Source organism: Microcaecilia unicolor, chromosome 10 (assembly GCF_901765095.1).
Source record: "Microcaecilia unicolor chromosome 10, aMicUni1.1, whole genome shotgun sequence".
Classification (NCBI taxonomy): Eukaryota; Metazoa; Chordata; class Amphibia; order Gymnophiona; family Siphonopidae; genus Microcaecilia; species Microcaecilia unicolor.
Genome location: NC_044040.1, coordinates 102,866,825 through 102,885,921, shown reverse-complemented (window position 1 = coordinate 102,885,921; position 19,097 = coordinate 102,866,825). Strand labels below are relative to the sequence as shown.

At 46.5% G+C, this 19,097-nt stretch overlaps 1 protein-coding gene across 1 annotated transcript in view; it reads right to left on the bottom strand.

Annotated features, from left to right (window-relative positions):
• Positions 1 to 19,097, bottom strand: part of NUP205 (nucleoporin 205) — a 1,281,456-nt gene that overhangs the window by 343,563 nt on the left and 918,796 nt on the right. The window contains exons 27-28 of the mRNA XM_030216143.1: positions 3,581 to 3,679; positions 3,008 to 3,156 (exon numbers count right to left, since the gene is read on the bottom strand). Coding sequence (XP_030072003.1) covers positions 3,008 to 3,156; positions 3,581 to 3,679 — 248 coding nt within the window. The remainder of the gene's footprint in view (positions 1 to 3,007; positions 3,157 to 3,580; positions 3,680 to 19,097) is intronic.

Below are 19,097 nucleotides of genomic sequence, written 5' to 3'. Positions count from 1 at the left end.
ATGGACCAGGTCCCCGTCATTGGGTACGCGACCCTGGGGGCGGGCCGGAAGACGAACCTCCGGGACGGCAGTCCCTACGAAAGGAATGCTGCTTGGGGGAGAAGTTCCGTTTGAAGGAAGCAGAGGCAGAGGAGGCCGACTTGCCTGGGCGATACCGACAGGCTTCCTGGAATCGGCCCTTAGAGGGACCAGGACGGGCACTGCCGGCCCGAGCCCTGACCTCCGGCAACCTCTTGCCCTTGGACGTGCCGAGCTCCGTCACGATCTTGTCCAGCTCGTCCCCAAAGAGCAGCTTGCCTTTAAAAGGCAACTTGGCTAGGCGAGATTTAGAGGCATGGTCAGCAGACCAGTGCTTAAGCCAGAGCCACCGCCGCGCAGAGACTGTCTGAGCCATGCCCTTGGCTGAGGCTCTCAAAACATCATACAGCAAATCTGCCAAGTAGGCCAAACCCGATTCCAGGGTCGGCCATTCCGCCCTCCAGGAAGGGTCCGAGGGGGAAGCCCGCTGCAAAACAGTCAGGCACGCCCTAGCCACGTAGGAGCCGCAAACAGAGGCTTGCAAACTCAGAGCGGCCGCCTCAAAGGACGACTTTAAGGCCGCCTCCATTCTCCTGTCTTGGGCGTCCTTCAGGGCAGTGCCACCTTCCACCGGCAGCGCCGTTTCTTAGTCATGGCAGTGATTAAGGAATCTACCGTGGGCCAGCCAAAGGCTTCCCGTTCCCCTTCAGGAAAGGGGTACAGACGGGACATAGCCCTGGCTACTTTCAGGCTCGCCTCAGGGGCATCCCATTGCGCTGAAATTAAGGTCTGCATGGCTTCATGAACGTGGAAGGTTCTAGGCGGGCGCTTCGTTCCCAGCATAATGGCGGAGCCAGTAGAGGCTGAGAGAGAGCCTTCCTCCGGAGAGGCAGTCTTCAAAATGCTCATGGCCTGCACAAGCAGGTTGGGCAAATCCTCTGAGCGAAAAAGCCACGCTGCAGAGGGGTCGTCCGCTCCATCCGAGCGAGGATCAGTCTCTTCCATCGATTCCGCTAAGGATCTCTGGGAGAACTCAGACACGCTGCCGTCATCCACATCAGAGGAGACCGAGTCCCCCGAGGGTGGAAGATCCACCCGAGGGTGCTTAAGCATAGAGGCCTCATCACCCCGATCCGAGGGGTGGGCAGGGGCAGTGTTCTGCATAAGAAAGGCTTGATGCAGCAGCAAAATGAACTCAGGGGAGAAACCCCCCCAGTCTGTGCATTTCTGCAGCCTGTGCCGCGGCCCTAGAGGTGCCCTCCGTCTGCGCTCCCAGTAGCGGGGGAGAGGCGTGTTGCGCGTCCAAAATGGCGTCCGGCGCGAAACTCCGAGGAGCCGCGCGGGAAGAAGGGCGTTTTAATTTCGCCAACTTCTTACTGTCGCCCGATTCATGGGCGACCAAGCTGTTAACGTCTACCATCTCGAGGGCGGCCCAAGAAGAAGCCGACCGAGCCGCGTGGCTGGTCATGACCGGGAGGGCGGCCAGCGGGGGATGGGCGCCCTAAGGTGGGAAAGGCTGCCGCGCCGGAGGAAAAACAGGTGAACTCTCCTGGTTCCGAAAGGGCGCCCAAAAAGGGCGACTCTACCTTCGATCCCCCCGCTTCCCCGCTAGGCGCGCGAACGCGTTCCGGGTTGCGTCTTTTCGCGCCCTTGCCATCCGCAGCCATAGCCACGTGGAGACCGTTCGGGGAACCCACTGCCCGCTAGTAAAAGGTAAAAATTACCTGCTTCTTGCTCCGAGCAGCGACGACTTGTTCCAGTGAGCAGCTGCAAATGGACGTCCTTTTTAAAACGTTTTAAAAAATCTTTTTTTTTTTTTTACGGAGCCAGCAGGAGGGGGAGAAAAGGAGGGACCTGGCACCACCAGGTTTGCACTTGCTCACGAAGAGCCCTCAACCCCAGGTACTCAACAAAACCTAAACAATTAGGCTTGGAGACCAAGCCAGAGCTGCTGCTGTGTGACCACACACCTGCTGAGATAAGAGAACATACAGGGGAATTTCCGGCAGCACATGACCACATATAGGGAGGCAAAAGATTGCTCTCTATCTCCACCTGCTGGTAGATGGACACAACCCACCAGTCTATGGATGGATCGGCTTGATGATAGGGAAGGAATTTTCAATGGCTGTGGGAGATGCCACGTCAGTCTGCGCGAGGGGAGAGCGCGTGGGGGAATCTCATGCGTGGAAAACTACCAGGTCATCCAAGGGAACTGCCGTTTGCTCTGTGGTTGAGTCTGTACGGAAACTCACGCCCCTGACATGCTTCTCTCTGCAGCTGGAACAAACTGCTTGAAATACTCCCCTGACCTCTTTAATCAGCCTCACCCGCTTCACAGCCTCTATGCACTGCGGTCTTAATTTTTTTTTCCTTGCTCACTATAGCCTTGCAAACTGAATAAATTCAACCCCAAAGGCTTTTTTTTTTGTTGGGGGGGGGGGGGGGGGGGGGGGGGGGGGGAACTAAGGCAGAGGCTAACCAGTAGGACACACAGTGGCAGGAGGAAACCCAAGGTGAGGGAGGGACCTGGGGTGACCAGGTATGCCCCTTAAAGCTGGCACTGCACAGCCATAACACCTCCACTCTCTACTGACTAGGCAACCTAGACCAGGAGAACCCTGAAACAGATGAATCCAGGAGCTAGAATTCTGTCCATATGCCTGATGGAGATATATACTGACTTTCTGGGAAGCTACTTGTCCTATATCATTGGATTCAAGTCAGTGATGTCTATCTCCACCTGCTGGTAGGTGGACACAACCCGCTAGTTTCTGGATTCATCACTGCTGCTGATGTGAAGGAAATGCCCCTTAGTTTATTTTAGTTGCTATTGCACCACAAATGCAGAAGAAAAAATTTATTTAATGTTATGTCTTTTTCCATAAATTTACATTTTTTTGTCTAGAAGTATTATGATATATGGGAAATAAATATTTTAATAGATCTGATTCTAATAGTAATAATAAAATAATAATTTATCACCTACCCTTCCTATTTCATGACCATCACAAGCATCTCGACACACTACCTCCATGAGGGCAGTGCCATAGCTCTCGATGATAGCTAGATTTTCTTGCTGCAATTTACCGAATGCATCCTCTGGAGCTGTCAACTGCTCCCACATGGTTGTCTTGACTAAAGAAGAAATGAAATAGCAGAGTTCAACTAGCACAGAAACAAAAACAAAGTATTTACAATTCATGGATCTGAATTTTATATTATTCACCTTTCCAAATCCGCGGTCAAGGGAAGGTACTTACATTCAAGATACACAAATTATTTCCTCACCCAAGTGCGTTTATAATCTACATTGTACCTGAAGCAATGGAGAGTAAAGTGACTTGCCCAGTGGAACCCCAGTTTTTCAGAGTTTGCAACCTGTTTCACTATTCTCTATGTTGCTCCACTACTTATGTCACAACAGTACAGTGGTCAGAACTACCAGAAAGCAAGGAACCTTCATTGTTTTTACATAGAGATTTCTTGTTGCTTACATTAAAGGGCATCTCTTAGAAAGCAGCAGTCCTGATTCATTGTCTACAGAAGATGAATACTATACCTGCTTCTAGGGTGTCTGGCTCATCTGGTCTCTGGGCAATCTGAAGGTAATAGAGTAGTGATCCATACAGGTGTGCTCTGACTCGCTGGAATCCACCACCTATTCAACAGTTATAGGGACAACAAATTAAAATCTAGAGGAAAATTACTATTTAAGATTTAAATCCAATAATGTTTTCTGGCTTCTGTTAGATCCCCAATATTAAAAGGCTTGAGTATATTTTGGGAATAAAGTGTTATGAGATTTAAAAAAAAAAAAAAAAAAAAAAAAATCCCAGGCATGTGGATACCTAAAATTCAGCATCTACAGCCTGAAGCAGCTCTGGCTGCCAAGAGAAGATGCCACTTCAGCCAAGGGCAGTCAAGTAAGGGCTGAGAGAACCGCAACTGAGGTAATGTTTAGCCACCCTGACTCAGGGTAGGATCCTTCTATCACAGGGATGGCTAATCACAGTCCTTAAGGGCCACAACCCAGACAGGTTACCAAGATTTTCACAATGAATATGCGATTGATTTGCATGTACTGCTTCCATAGTATGCAAATAGATTTCATGCATATTCATCTGGAAATCTTAAAAACCCACCCCTCTTCTATCAGGCTGCAGAGAAGAGAGGGATTGAATTTAGCTCATGCCTTTCCTCAGCAGTTCAAGGCGGTTACCTACAAGTATAGTAAGTTACAATGTCTCTGAAGGACTTACAATCTAACCATCCATCCCCATTTACTAAGTTGCATTAGAGGCTGCCACAAGGCAATGCCAATACTGTCCGCAATGGTGCACAGCAGCTGCTAGCATCCCTTAGTAAACAGAAGGGTAAGTTTGTATTTGAGGCAATAGAGAGGATTTGAATCTGCCTTCCCTGGTTCTCGGCCTATTGCTCTAACCATTAAGCTATTGGGCTGGTAAGAGGAAGAAATGATGAGACAGAATGAATTAGTTGTCGAGATAGAAAAAAAATGGCGACAGTAGACCACCAGTATCGATAGAAAATAATTTACTGAACAACAGTAACCTGACGGGCCACATTCTGGCAGATGATTGCATTAGGGTAACAAATTAAAAAAAATAAATAAATAAAAATATACAAATAAAACATTCCATAATTGAGAAATAACATTTTTTTTTGACTGAAGTTTGGTTATATATTATGGAAGGATGGGTTGCCAGTCAATTGGACTCTTACATAAATTTCAGCTACCTCAATCTCCCAGCCTGGGTTCAGAAAAGGGTTCAGTACAGAAGCAGTTGTAGGACTGATGATTGCTCTTGGCAATTGGATGTTCAGTCAGGGATTCTGTTATTTAATAATACAATTTGATCTTACTAGTGCCTTTGACTTGGTTGACCACCAGCTATTGATATATATCCTGCATTCATTTGGAACTCAAGACAGGGTTCTCAGTTGGTATCAGGGTTTTTCTTGTTTTTTTTTTTAAAGAGATATCATCTTATATGGTCAAAATTAGAGGAGAACTAAGTCCTGGGTGCTTGTTGTGGTGTCCCTCAAGGTTTACCTCTCTCTCCCACCCTATTCAACATTTTATGTAGTCAATTTAGGGGTAGGTCTGTAGGTGGGGGGGGGGGGGGGGGGGCAGCTTGACTGTTTTGCTGAAACTGGAGTCAGTTTATACTAGAGTTAGATTTTGCCGTAAAGGACAATCTATTGTGCTTAGCTAAAAGAAGCTGTAACTTGTAACATGCCAGCCATTAACTTTGCTTTTTCTGTGAAATACATTTTCTCTCCTTCTGTGCCTTTTCTGAAATGTAAGGCTTGCAAGCTGACAGTTAGCTCAGAGGAAGCAGCTGTAACCAGATAGCAGAAACCAGCTGGAACTTGTGTTGCTTATCAGTATATTGCCTTATATGGTATATGCAATGCCAAATAACTGTGAATAGACTAGAGACCAGTGTTGGAAATAGAGGGTTGTGTGCAAAGCCAAAGATAAGTTTCGTTTCCTGGGTTTTGTGTAAGATCCTCTGTCTGTAACTGCGCATGACTACTGATAAGAGAGTATAAGAACGAGTGTCAGGTGACGCTCGGGGCACAGTATCCTGAGTCTGAACTTAGTACTGTGTCAGCTAGCTAATAAAAGCTGTCATGCCTCTGGAACCATTTGCCTCTTGTCTCCTGTTACAGTTCTAGAGAAGAACAATGTTCAATTGTAAGTTTATGCTGATGACATTACTGCTTTCTTTCTACTCCCTAAGACTGGATACTAAATATAAAATTATTACATTTATCTGGAATTAATAGAGAACTGGGTTACTTCTCATAAATTGAAAAAAAACTAAGGCAAATTTTCCTTGGATCAGGAAACCGATTTGCGGGATATGCATCCGACATTACAATTATGAGATCTGAATTATAAATTGGAAAGTTCTTCCCGAATCCTCGATCCTTGGAGTGGAAGTGGACATTTTTCTCAAGTTGAGAAATCAAGTAGTTAAGATTATTAAGAACTCATTTATACTTATGAAAAAAATTGACAGCAGTTAGAAAATGTTTTGAACTACAAGTACTTAGACTGAGTGTTCAATCCTTAGTCCTTTCACAGTTAAGACTATTATAATGTAATTTTCTTAGGATGTACCAAGACTCAGAAACTCAACTTCAGTTGGTTCAAAATTCAGCAGCCAGACGTTCTTCATCTAAACATGATTCAATAACTCCCCTATTGATAAGATTACATTGGCTCCCGGATTAAGATAGATTACATTTTAAAGTTTGTGTTTTTGCTTATAAGTTTTTAGATGGAGAATTACCTACATATATGGCAAATCATTACCAACTGTTGTCAGGTTTATCCTCAAGGAATATGAGAGAGAAACTACTAAAGGGATTTCTAGCGCTGAAATCTGTAAAATCATATAAATTGCTAGGCAATTCATTGTTTTACTAGGCAGCACTAATCTGATACTCTTCCCTTATCTATAAGGAAAGATATAGATCATCTTTGCTTCAGAAAACTACTGAAAACTTTTTTATTTTGAAAATATGTAATAGGCCAGTAATTATCTTAAGGTATCTGATAATGTTTAGTCGGCATCTTTTAACTATCAATATGCTGATTTCCTAATAATTTTTATTTTGATATAATTCCTAGTTACTCTCTAGTTGCTCTTATTAGCCGCTTTGAACCTGAATGGTAACTGTGGGTTATAAGATCATTTTAAAGTAATGTAATTAATGTTGTTAAGCTTGACTTTGGCCTAAGCTAATATATATACTTAGTTCATTAGGATAACTACGAGAGTTTATTCTGAAATCTAGTGGCCATTCAGAAACATGACAATTATTTTTAAACAACCAGTATTTAATATTAGATTACATTCATCCCTCCAGTGTGGAGCTAACACCATCATTAATCACAGTTAAAAAGAAAAAAAAAACCAACTTTCAGTGCATAATTGGTATACATTATTTGCATGCTCCATTTTTAAGCTGCTGTATGATCCACATGAAGCCTAAAACAGTTTAGGCATTACTTTAACAATTTTTAATGTGACATTTATTTATCTGTTCACCAGTATGACTTTTTATTTTGTATCCATTGCTTAATCATTTTTGTAAGTGTACTACATATGTTAATTTATATTTTTATTCATTATCTATTAATATTATGAACATACATGTGAATTTCTTATTTCTACAAGTATCAAATATTTTATCTGTACAATTAATTAATTTATATATATGCTGGTGGTCTACTGTCATCATTTTTCTTCTATCTAAGCAAGCCACAAAAGAGCTTTCTAGGATATCCAAATATTAAAGTGAAAATCTAGCTACAATCAATATCCATAAAATTCTGATGTATAGAGATAATTTGATTTTTATGGAGGAAAAAAAACCCTCAAATTGTAGAGGAACACTCCTTCGTTGATACATCAAACATAAGGGAGGTCCTCTAAATCATCACAGGTAAAACCTCCTTGTACAAAAGTATAGCTGTTCTGCTTAAATACTAATCAAATACTAGCAACCGTGTGAATATTCACTAATCGGTAATTCTATTAAAAAAATCTTTGACACTTTGATGTTATTTGATTGACATCTTTAGGGGCGGATCCTCTGGCGAAGGCGTCTGACGTCAGCTGATAAAAAACCGCAGCCATTTTGCTGACAATTAGAAACGGAGGCTGGACAGAGTATTTGCGCTTTGTAAGGATTAGCAGAAGAGAAATTTAGATCTCCGTGGTTTGGGTAAACTACACTGATGTATTAATTGTTTTTTTGTCTTTTTCACAGATCTTTACTGTCTAACACCACTGACCCTGAGGCAGGAATTCGAAACTGGGGCCGAAAAGTTGGGCCATGGAGGGTGTTCAATTGACTGGTCAGTATAAAAAGAGAAGTGCATTACCGATTAGTGAATATTCACACGGTTGCTAGTATTTGATTAGTATTTAAGCAGAACAGCTATACTTTTGTACAAGGAGGTTTTTACCTGTGATCATTTTTCTTCTACCTTGAAAAATGATTGGTACTCTTTTAGCCTCTCTGTAAGGCTGATTAATGAGAAGGAGAAAATCCAAATGAAACATATGAAAATGAGAATAGATGGAGAAATGGAAGATTCTGGAGGAAAAGAGGAAATAAGATTAAAAAAAGAATAAAATTAGCAAAACAAATGTAAAATAGACAAAAAAAGAGAGCATTTTTATAAGCCAGGAAAAACTTTGGGGCCCTTTAACAAAGTTGCACCAAAAAGTGGCCTGTGGTAGTGTGGGCACGTGTATTGGATGCGCACTGGACCATTTCTCCACTGCGTCTGGCAAAAAGGATTTTTTTTTGGGGGGGGGGGGCAGGGAATGGACGTGCTGCAAAATAAAAACCAGCGCGTGTCTATTACAGCCTGAGCTCTTAATTCCACCCACTGACTTAACAGTAAGGGCTCACGTGTTACCGCACAGTAACCACCCAGAACTCGCGCCAAATGCCGACTACTGCTGGGAACGCCCCTGCAGTAGAAAATAGAAAATTATTTTCTACCGTGCGTTTTCAGCACATGCCAAACTCGGAATTACCCACCCGGCGCTCAAGCTAGATGGGCAGTGATGCCAATTTGACACTGCTGCATGTGCATAAGCCCTTACGGGCCTTTGTAAAAGAGCCCCTTTATCTGGAACCCAATTTTTCCTAATGATTTTTTTTCATCCCTGCATATAATAGCTTTTATGAGTATGCATAAAATATATACACACACACATACATACACAGTGCAATCCGCTTAGTGCAAGGGTCTGGGACCAAAGAAATACATGCAGTTAACCGGAGACTGCACTTAACCGTTCTGACCCAAAGAAGCTTGACATCTGATACAGCGAATGATACATACCTGTAGCAGGTACATAGTAACATAGTAAATGACGGCAAATAAAGACCTGTACGGTCCCATCTAGTCTGCCCAAAAAGGTAAACTAATTCTACATGGTATGTGTTACTTTATATGTATACCCGAGTTTGATTTGTCCTTGCATTTCTCAGGGCACAGACCATAGAAGTCTGCCCAGTACTGTTCTTGTACTAACTTCTGAAACTAACGTCAAAGCCCCTTAAAATTTACACTCCAGCCCATCCCTATCTATTCAGTCACGATCAGGGCCTAGACCGTAGAAGTCTTCCCAGCTCCTGCTTTGTTTCCCCAATTACCGGTGTCGCCACCCACAGGTATTCTCCGAGGACAGCAGGCTGATTGTTCTCACGACTGGGTGACGTCCACGGCAGCCCCCTCCAACCAGAAACTTCTCGCGGGAAGTCCCGCGTGCGGGACATGCCCACCGCGCATGCGCGGCCGTCTTCCTGCCCGTGCGCGGCCGCTCCCGCTCAGTTAAGTAAAAAGCGAAAGAAATAAGGATAAGAAAAAACAACTCCAAAGGGGAGGAGGGAGGGAAGGTGAGAACAATCAGCCTGCTGTCCTCAGAGAATACCTGCTACAGGTATGTATCATTCGCTTTCTCCGAGGACAAGCAGGCTGCTTGTTCTCACGACTGGGGTATCCCTAGCTCCCAGGCTCACTCAAAACAACAAAGAGGGTCACAAGGCCGCGACAGCGGAGAAAGGAAAGGACGGAAAAAAGAATAAGAAAAAAAAGGGGACTTTTTTTTTTTTAATGAGAAGTAGGTAATTAAGAGAAAGAAGGCGCGAACTGCGCCACAAACAAAGAAAAAAAAGGCGGACTAGGCTGCAAACCGTTTCCGAGGCTGACAACGGAAAGGGACGCAAAGCAGTCTCTCTCCAAGCGCGGAAAATGAAAAACTGAGCGAGAAGTATTTTCCGGTTGGAGGGGGCTACCATGGATGTCACCCAGTCATGAGAACAAGCAGCCTGCTTGTCTATTACTACTACTTAACATTTCTAGAGCGCTACTAGGGTTACGCAGCGCTGTACAAATTAACAATTAAGGACGGCCCTGCTCGGAAGAGCTTACAATCTAAAGGACGAAATGTCAAGTTGGGGTAGATAAGTTTTCCTGAGAAGAGGTGTAGTGATTAGGTGCTGAAGGCGACATTGAAGAGGTGGGCTTTGAGCATGGATTGAAGATGGTAGGGAGGGGGCACGGCGTATGGGCTCAGGGAGTTTGTTCCAGGCATGGGGTGAGGCGAGACAGAAGGGGGCGGAGCCTGGAGTTGGAGGTTGGTGGAGAAGGGTACTGAAAGGAGGGATTTGTCTTGAGAGCGGAGATTACGGGTAGGGACGTAAGGGGAGATGAAGGTAGAGAGGTACGGAGGGGCCGCAGATCGAGTGCATTTGTAGGTGAGTAAGAGAAGCTTGAACTGTATGCGGTATCTGATTGGGAGCCAGTGAAGTGACTTGAGGAGAGGGGTGATATGAGTATATCGGTTAAGGCGGAATATAAGACGTGCGGCAGAGTTCTGGATGGACTGAAGGGGGGAAAGATGGCTACGTGGGAGGCCGGTCAGGAGTAGGTTGCAGTAGTCAAGGCGAGAGGTAATGAGAGAGTGGATGAGAGTTCGGGTGGTGTGCTCGGAGAGGAAGGGGCGAATTTTGCTAATGTTATAGAGGAAGAAGCGACAGGTCTTGGCTATCTGCTGGATGTGCGCAGAAAAGGAGAGGGAGGAGTCGAAGACACCGAGGTTGCGGGCAGATGAGACGGGGACGATGAGGGTGTTATCAACTGAGATAGAGAGTGAAGGGAGAGGGGAAGTGGGTTTGGGTGGGAAAACAATAAGTTCAGTCTTAGACATATTCAGTTTTAGGTGGCGGTTGGACATCCAGGCAGCAATGTCGGATAAGCAGGCCGAGACTTTGGCCTGGGTATCCGCAGTGATTTCTGGTGTGGAGAGATAAAGCTGGGTGTCGTCGGCATAAAGATGATAGTGGAAACCATGAGAAGAGATCAGGGAGCCTAAGGAAGAGGTGTAGATTGAAAAAAGAAGGGGCCCAAGGACAGATCCCTGAGGAACTCCAACAGAGAGCGGGATAGGGGAGGAGGACGAACCATGAGAGTGTACTCTGAAGGTACGATGGGAGAGATAAGAGGAGAACCAGGAGAGGACAGAGCCCTGGAACCCAAGGGAGGACAGTGTGTCAAGAAGTAGGTTGTGATTGACAATGTCAAAAGCGGCGGAGAGGTCGAGGAGGATGAGGATGGAGTAGTGACCTTTGGATTTGGCGAGGAATAGGTCATTGCAGACTTTAGATAGTGCCGTTTCTGTTGAGTGTAGGGGGCGAAAGCCGGATTGAAGCGGATCGAGGATGGCATGAGAGGAGAGAAAATCAATACAGCGGCTGTGAACGGCGCGTTCAAGTATCTTGGAGAGGAAGGGTAGGAGGGAAATGGGGCGGTAGTTGGAGGGACAGGTAGGGTCAAGTAATGGTTTTTGAGGAGTGGAGTGACCACAGCATGCTTGAAGGTGTCCGGGACAGATGCAGTGGAGAGAGAGAGGTTAAGGATATGACAGATGGTGAGGGTGATGGTAGGAGTGATGGTGTTGAGTAGGTTAGTGGGGATGGGGTCAGAGGAACAAGTGGTGGCTTTCGAGGAGGAGAGGAGATGGGCGATTTCCTCTTCGGTGATAGCAGGAAAGGAGGAGAAGGAGGCCTGGGTAGGTTGGATGAGAGAGTGAGATATAGGCTGAAGAGGAGGAGAGGGAGTAGTGGTGAATTCGAGGTTGATCTTCTGGACCTTGTCACGGAAGTAGTGGGCCAGAGATTGAGGAGAGAGTGAAGGGGGGGTGGGAGCAGAGGGCACTTTGAGGAGGGAGTTGAGGGTGGCGAATAGACGACGAGGGTTAGAGCTGAGGGAATTGGTCAATTGGATATAATAGTCCTGCTTAGCGAGGAATAGGGAGGATTGGAAGGAGGATAGCATGAATTTGAAGTGAATGAAGTCAGTAAGGGTGCGAGATTTCCTCCAGAGGCGTTCAGCCGAACGGGCGCAGGAGCGAAGGTATCGGGTGCAAGGGGTCAGCCAGGGCTGGGGATTGGTACGTCTTGTGGGCCGGGAGGTGGACGGTGCAAGGGCGTCTAGAGCGGAGGAAAGAGTGGCATTGTAAGTGGAGACAGTTTTGTCAACAGATGTGGAGGACAAGATGGAAGGGAGGAGAACAGAGATAGTAGAGGATAAGGTGGAGGGGTCAACAGCCTGGAGATTTCTGGACATAGTAGTTAGTGTTGGGCGAGATTGAGGGGGAGGGTGCTGAAGTGTGAATGTGATAAGGTGGTGGTCGGAGAGAGGAAGAGGTGAAATGCAGAAAGTGGAGGGTGAGCAAGTAGAAGAGAGGACGAGATCAAGACAGTGGCCAGATTTGTGAGTAGGGGTGGTGGGGCTCAGTTGGAGGTTGAAGGAGGAGGTAAGAGTGAGGAACTGAGAAACATATGAATCGGAAGGGTTATCAGTGTGGATGTTGAAGTCACTGAGAATGAGGGATGAGGATGAGGGCTCAAGAAAGATGGAGAGCCAGGCATCGAAGTCGGTAAGGAAGGATGGGAGGGATTTATCAGGGGGGCGGTAAATGACTGCAACTCTGAGTGGCAGTGGGTGGAATAGATGGATGGAGTGAACTTCAAAGGATGAGAAGCTCTGAGGTAGGTGGAGAGGTTGGAAGCTGCAGGCGGGCGAAAGTAGTAGTCCAACGCCGCCACCGCGGCCGACTGGGCGGGGCGAATGGGAGAAAAGATAACCTCCGTGGCATAGGGCTGCGATTGAGGCAGAGTTGTCCGGGGTGAGCCAGGTTTCAGTTAGGGCGAGCAGATGAAGGGAATGGGAGATGAAGAGATCGTGGGTGAAGGGAAGTTTGTTGCAGATTGAGTGGGCGTTCCACAGGGCACACGAGAAGGGGAGGGAGGAGGGGGGAGGAGGGGAATAGGGATGAGATTGGAGATATCGCGGGATCGTTTGCATAGATGAGATGAGGACGAGGACAGGTGTGGGGGACCTGGGTTGGGATTGACGTCACCCGCGGATAGCAGGAGAAGGAGCAAGAGAGTGCGGAGACGGGTGGGTGAGGAAGGGCGACGAAGGCGGGATGCGCTTAGGAGGAAAGGGGAAGGGTTCATGGCAGGAAGGAGGTGTTGAAGGTTGAGAGCTAGGAAGGAGGAGGAAGACAGTAGGGATGGTGAGGTGGTGGGGGGCAGGGGTAGATAGGGGAGGGCGGAAGAGGACAGGGATGGGTAGTGAGATCGTGTGGAAGACAGCGGTGAGAGGGGGAAAAGATTAGGGAGGGACAGGGCAAGGAATAGGATGTGAATGGGGGCCATGGGTAGTGACTGAGGTGTTCAAAGGGAAGGTAGGTGGGCTGGGAGACAGGCAGGTGAGGGTAGGCAGTCGGGCAGGAGAGTGATGAGCTGGTAGGAAGATGGGCTGGGAGGCAGGCGGGTTTCAGGGTGGGTGGTAGACAGTCAGGTGATTGGTGGTAAGTCAATGATTGGCTAGTAGTCAAGTTGAGTGGCAGGCTGGAGTGGTTTGAAGCAGGAGCTGGCGGACTAGGACAAGCTGATGCAGACAGACTGGAACAGGCTGGGACAAGCTGAAGCAGACGGACTGGAACAGGCTGTATCAGGCAGACTGGAGTAAGCTGGCTGGAGCAGAGGGCCTGGAGTAAGAGAGTAGCTGGAGCAGGCAGGCTGTAACACGCTGGTTCAAGTAGACTGGAACGAGCAAGCAGGAAGCTGGATCAGGCGAACTGGAGTAAGCAGGGAGATGCTGGAGCAGGCGGACTGGAGCAGGTCAGGAAGAAGCTGGATCAGGCGGACTGGAGCAGGCAGGAAGAAGCTGTACCAGGCGGACTGGAGAGGGCAGGAAGAAGCTGTACCAGGTGGACTGGAGAAACTGATGTACAGTACTGTTTATTATACGTACAGTATACAGTCTCCGTTAACTGACGTTAGGCTTACTTGAAGCAATCAGTCATAGTCCTCTGTACACTCTTGTGTCTGTGAGTTCCATAGACTACGTCTGCCAGACGGTAAAAACTGTCACAGCACTGACAAAAAGTGGCCTACCGATAGGCCCGCATGGTGTTAAGACTCTCCAGCACTCTTGCAAAAGTGACAGAAGGTTGTTGAATTTCGTCAGCATGTGCCTTGCTGCTCATTTCATCATCTGTTTCATCATCAGCCGTTGCCTGCGTGTAGGCGCATATCTCGACAGTGCTGTCGTCAGCTGTTTGTAACAGCTACGAAGTGATGAAACTCCTCTTCAGTAACACCGGCTGGGATGCCAATAGCATGTTCATCTGACGCGCTTGCAACAGCTGCATCTGTTTCGTCCCTCTCCACATCCCTAACAATGCTTGCCCACTTGTAGCAGGTCACAATGGTTGCCTGTGTAACATGATGCCAGGCTTCTTTCTGCATATGTAGGGCATCCAACAGTGATAGATTACGAGCCAGTTCAACAGCACGTTATCCTTGCCAGTCTGGTCATCCATAACGCTCATCAGACGACGTAGCACAACAGCCCGATAATGTTGTTTGAAATTGGCTATTATGCCCTGATCCAGAGGTTGGATCAGAGAGGTAGTGTTTGGTGGCAGGAAGACCACCTTGACGTTAGACAGCCTGACATCATCCCTGTGTGCAGCACAATTATCACAAAGCAACAAAATCTGACGCTTTTGTGTCCACATTCTAGTGTCTTACTTCTTTAGCCACTGCTTCCAAATTTCCCCAGTCATCCATGAATTTGCGTTAGCCTCGTATGACACAGGAAGTCGCTTAACATTCTTGAAGCAACGGGCTGTTTGCTCTTTCCAAAGACGAGTGGTTCCAACTTCTCACTCCCATCCATATTGCAGCAAAGGAGAATCAGTCGGTCCGTCGACGTTTTACTTCCTGTAGTTTCGGCTTGTTTGAATGCAAGTGTTCCATCAGGAATCGCTCGCCAGTAGAGAACATTTTCGTCAGCATTGAAAATGTCACGAAGTGCAAACTCATTCAAGATGGTAGGAAGAACTGAAACAACCCAATTTTCAGCACCAAAGTCATCAGCATATTGTTTTTCACCAGGCTGTTTCTTGAATTTTATGTTGTTCCTCTCCTTCCATCTTTGCAACCATCCAACAGTGGCTTTGAATTCAATTAGTCCAAGACTTTCAGCTAGCTGATTAGCTTTTTCCATAAGCAGTGGACCACTGACAGGAAACGGTCTGCTCCTGACTTGAGAAAACCACCGAAGAAGAGCATCTTCTACATCCTCAGCTTTTCCCGCCTGTTTACGTTTCCTGTGTGTATTTGTATTATTTTGCCAGTCTTCCAGAAGCTGGTCTTTCTGCTTCAAGATACGTGAAATTTGACTGGGATTGACACCATATTCTTTAGCAATAGATGCTTGACTTTGTTTGTTTTCTAATTTTTTAAGAACTTCTATTCGTTCAGCCAGTGTTAAAGTCTTACAGTACCGCCGCAACGATGACTCCAGTGTATACTCTAGCAACATTCTTTTGCTTCTTTTGCCTGTGGCAGTCAACTAACGAGATTTCAAATTTACTGCCCCTTTATCATGTGCCAATCGGCTTCCATATTCCGTGCGTGCACTTACGTGGAGTCTTTCCTGCAGAGCAACGGTCTTAAACCATGCATATAAGCGAATCTTGCACTTATCAGTGGTGCGCTAATCCGAAGTTTGTCCCCATAGAAATTGATGGTGCCAAAAACGGGACCGAAGTATTCGGCATGCAGTTTTAACAGTTTAAATGGAGTGCACTGTATGTATGTATGTATATATATATATATATATATATATATATACATACACACACACACATATACACAGGCAGTATCACGTAGCAATTTCTAAATTTATTAAACTACTACAAACACACTATTTAGATCACTCTGTTCAGATATGACCTACAGTTTAGGAATTGCAAAGTGTAAAAACATGGTTTCAATAAGAAAGAGGTGACTATAAGAACAAAAGATACTCCTGGAACCACAAAGCTGATTACAGAACATGTTACAGAGTAAATGTGATAGATGTTTGTGACATACAAATTCAGTATTTTCAGGAGAAGAAAAACATATCACCATTAAATAATTATTTTCAATTATATTATTATGTTAATGCTCTCCAGCCATTTTTGTCCTCTCTGCTGCTGTTTTTTTTGCTTGCTTGCTGTGTGGTCTCTTGCAAATAAAAACTCTACAAACAAGCACATATGCTAAAGTAGAAGACAACTTTCTAGAAGGCAAAAAAGTATCTATCACTCTGCTAGTGTAACCCTTTTCTCAACCTAGCCTTCTCAAGAGCCAAGCTGTAAGGCAGAACTGATCCTTAACCAGCATGCTGACTGGCCCATGAACGAGACTATTCCTATGTGGTTAACACTAGAGCAGTGTTTCCCAAGTCCAGTCCTGGTGTACCCCTTGCCAATCAGGTTTTCAGATATCCATGATGAATATGCATGAATTTGATGTACATACACTGCCTCTATTATATGCAAATATCTTTCATGCATAACCATTGTGGCTATCCTGAAAACCTGATTGGCAAGGTGAACTCCAGGACCGGACTTGAGAAACATTGCACTCCAGTTTGAGTATCATCAAATCTCCATACCATGGTCTTCCCAGCCAATCTGTCTGCAATGTTCCTCTATCCTTTGAATGACCCTGCCTAACAGTGGCCAAGAGGGAAAGATATACAGGAGACATGAGTCTGGCCAGGGCTGAATTAGAGTGTCAATTTCTGCAGCCTCACGATCCTTCACCAAATGAAAAGGGCAGGAACTTTGATGTTCTGAACTGAAGCCATCAGATCAATCACAGGGTGATCCCAATACTATACCACCTTTTCAAACACCTCCTGTGCCAGGCTCCGTTCTCCTGAATCTACAACATTTCTGCTTAAGAAGTTCACTTGTATGTTCTGCTTTCTGGCCACATGTGCCACTGAAATGTCCTGTAGATTTTTCTCTGTTCAAGACAGCATTAAAATCTCCCCCTCTCTTGTTCTGGACTAGCAGCAAAACCTCCATCAGGACTATGCACATTATTCATGGTGGATTGACTGCTTTCTATCCTGACCAGCCCCCCCCTCCCCCCCCGGACCCATCTGTCTAGGCAATGAATTCCCCAAATGGACAGATTTGAATCTGTTGTACGCACCATCCAAAACAGACTCCCCACTCTTTCCCCTGAACAAGTTAATGATTCGTAGCCATCACTAAAAGCTTTTCTTGGCCTCCTGAGGTAGAGGAATCATAAAATGATAGTCCTGCACCTAAGATGACAATCTTAACAGTGCCCATTACAAAGGACATATGTGGAACCTGGCTCATAGTACAAGCGCTATCGCTACTGCCTTGAAACCCAACACTTAAAGATAATGCCATGCTGTCCTACTGGGAAGAGAAATAAGAGTGCACACCTGAGTCTGCAACTTTAACATTTTGTGTTTCTCAACAGAAACACTTTCCCCTGCTGAGTACTGAACTTGGATCCTAAATAATTCAAGGTCTGAGACAGACAGAATTGGCTCTTGAGGAGGTTACTATCCAACTCACTCCTCCAGCAACTGTAGCACTTGAAGTGTGGCTTTCTCATTTTCTGTGAAAGAATTTGCTCATATCAGCAAACCATCCATGTAGGGATGGACCAAAATACCCTTTTTGCACAGGGCACCTGCTAACACTACCATAATCTTGGAAAAGGTTCTGGGCACCGTAGACAAGCTGAAGACAACAGCGTGACATTGAAAGTGCTGTCCTAACACTCCACAATGTAGAAAATGCTGATGAACTCTTATGAGGGGGATAAACAAATAAGCTTCCATTAAATCCAGAGAGGTTAAGAACTCCCCTGGCTGCTCCCGTATCATCACTGACCTTTAGGTATCCATTCAAAAACTTGGGGCTTTGAGAAACTTGGCAACACCCCTGAGATCCAGAATGGGAAGAAAACTAACCCTCCTCCTTTGGAAAAACAAAGTAAACTGAATAACGACCTTTTCCCTTTTCCTCTGGAGGCATAAGAACTACTGATTTCAACTGAATCAATCTGTCCAAAGGATGCTTGACTGCTACCAGCAAGGAGAAGATTTAACAAAAGCCTTGGAAAAAGGTTGAACAAATTCCAAAACATAACCATCTAATATAATAAAAGGCACCCTCAACGTTCTGAGGACAACGTTCTGAAGTCACTCAGACTCCCAGAACGGTTCGTAAGTTCGTGGTGGTGAAGCCACTGAACGACTTGCTGCCCCGCCCTCGCGTCAAACGTCATGACGTCGAGGGCGGAAAACCAACAGAAAAATGAAAGCAGGGACCGCATCAAGGAAGGGGGAGGAGTAGGGAAACACGCGGAGCATGTTTCCCTACTCCTCCCCTTGCCAAGGAAACGCTGGCTACCAACCGCGCCGCGCGCTCCTCAGGTAGCCCCGCCCCGACCGTCCGAGCACCACTCTCCCTCCCTCCCAAGTTCAGCAACGCGCGACGGCGACGTGGTGGGGGCGCTCCGCCCCAGATGTCAGCAGGTGGGGGGGTGCTCCGAGTCCTCTCCCAGCAACGCGCGACGGCGACGTGGTGGAGGCGCTCCGCCCCAGATGTCAGCGGGTGGGGGGTGCTGCGAGTCCGCTCCCGGCGCTGTCCTGCCTTTAAAACCCAATTTGAAGCGCTGGAGTAACAGGCAGCAGCGCCTCGCGTCTGCCCTTCTACTAAAAATCTCTTCGACGACGTCATTGGGCCTTCCCACATTGAGTCCCGCCCTCCTCTCAGGTAACTTCCAATTACCGCGAGGGCGGGTGGGACTCAATGTGGGAAGGCCCAATGACGTCGTGGAAGAGATTTTTAGTAGAAGGGCAGACGCGAGGCGCTGCTGCCTGTTACTCCAGTGCTTCAAATTGGTTTTTTTTTTTAAGGCAGTGAGGGTGGGTGGGCCTGGGCGGCAGGAGAATGGAGCTGGTAGGTGGGGAGGGACTCAGGATGGGAGAAGGGTGTGGGGCTCTCAGGTGGGGGGGAGGGGGGTTCTCAAATGGGAAGGAGACTGAGGTGGGAGGGGTTCATGGATGGGAGAAGCAGAAGGGGGTGGGGAGGGGGTTCTTGGATAGTTTG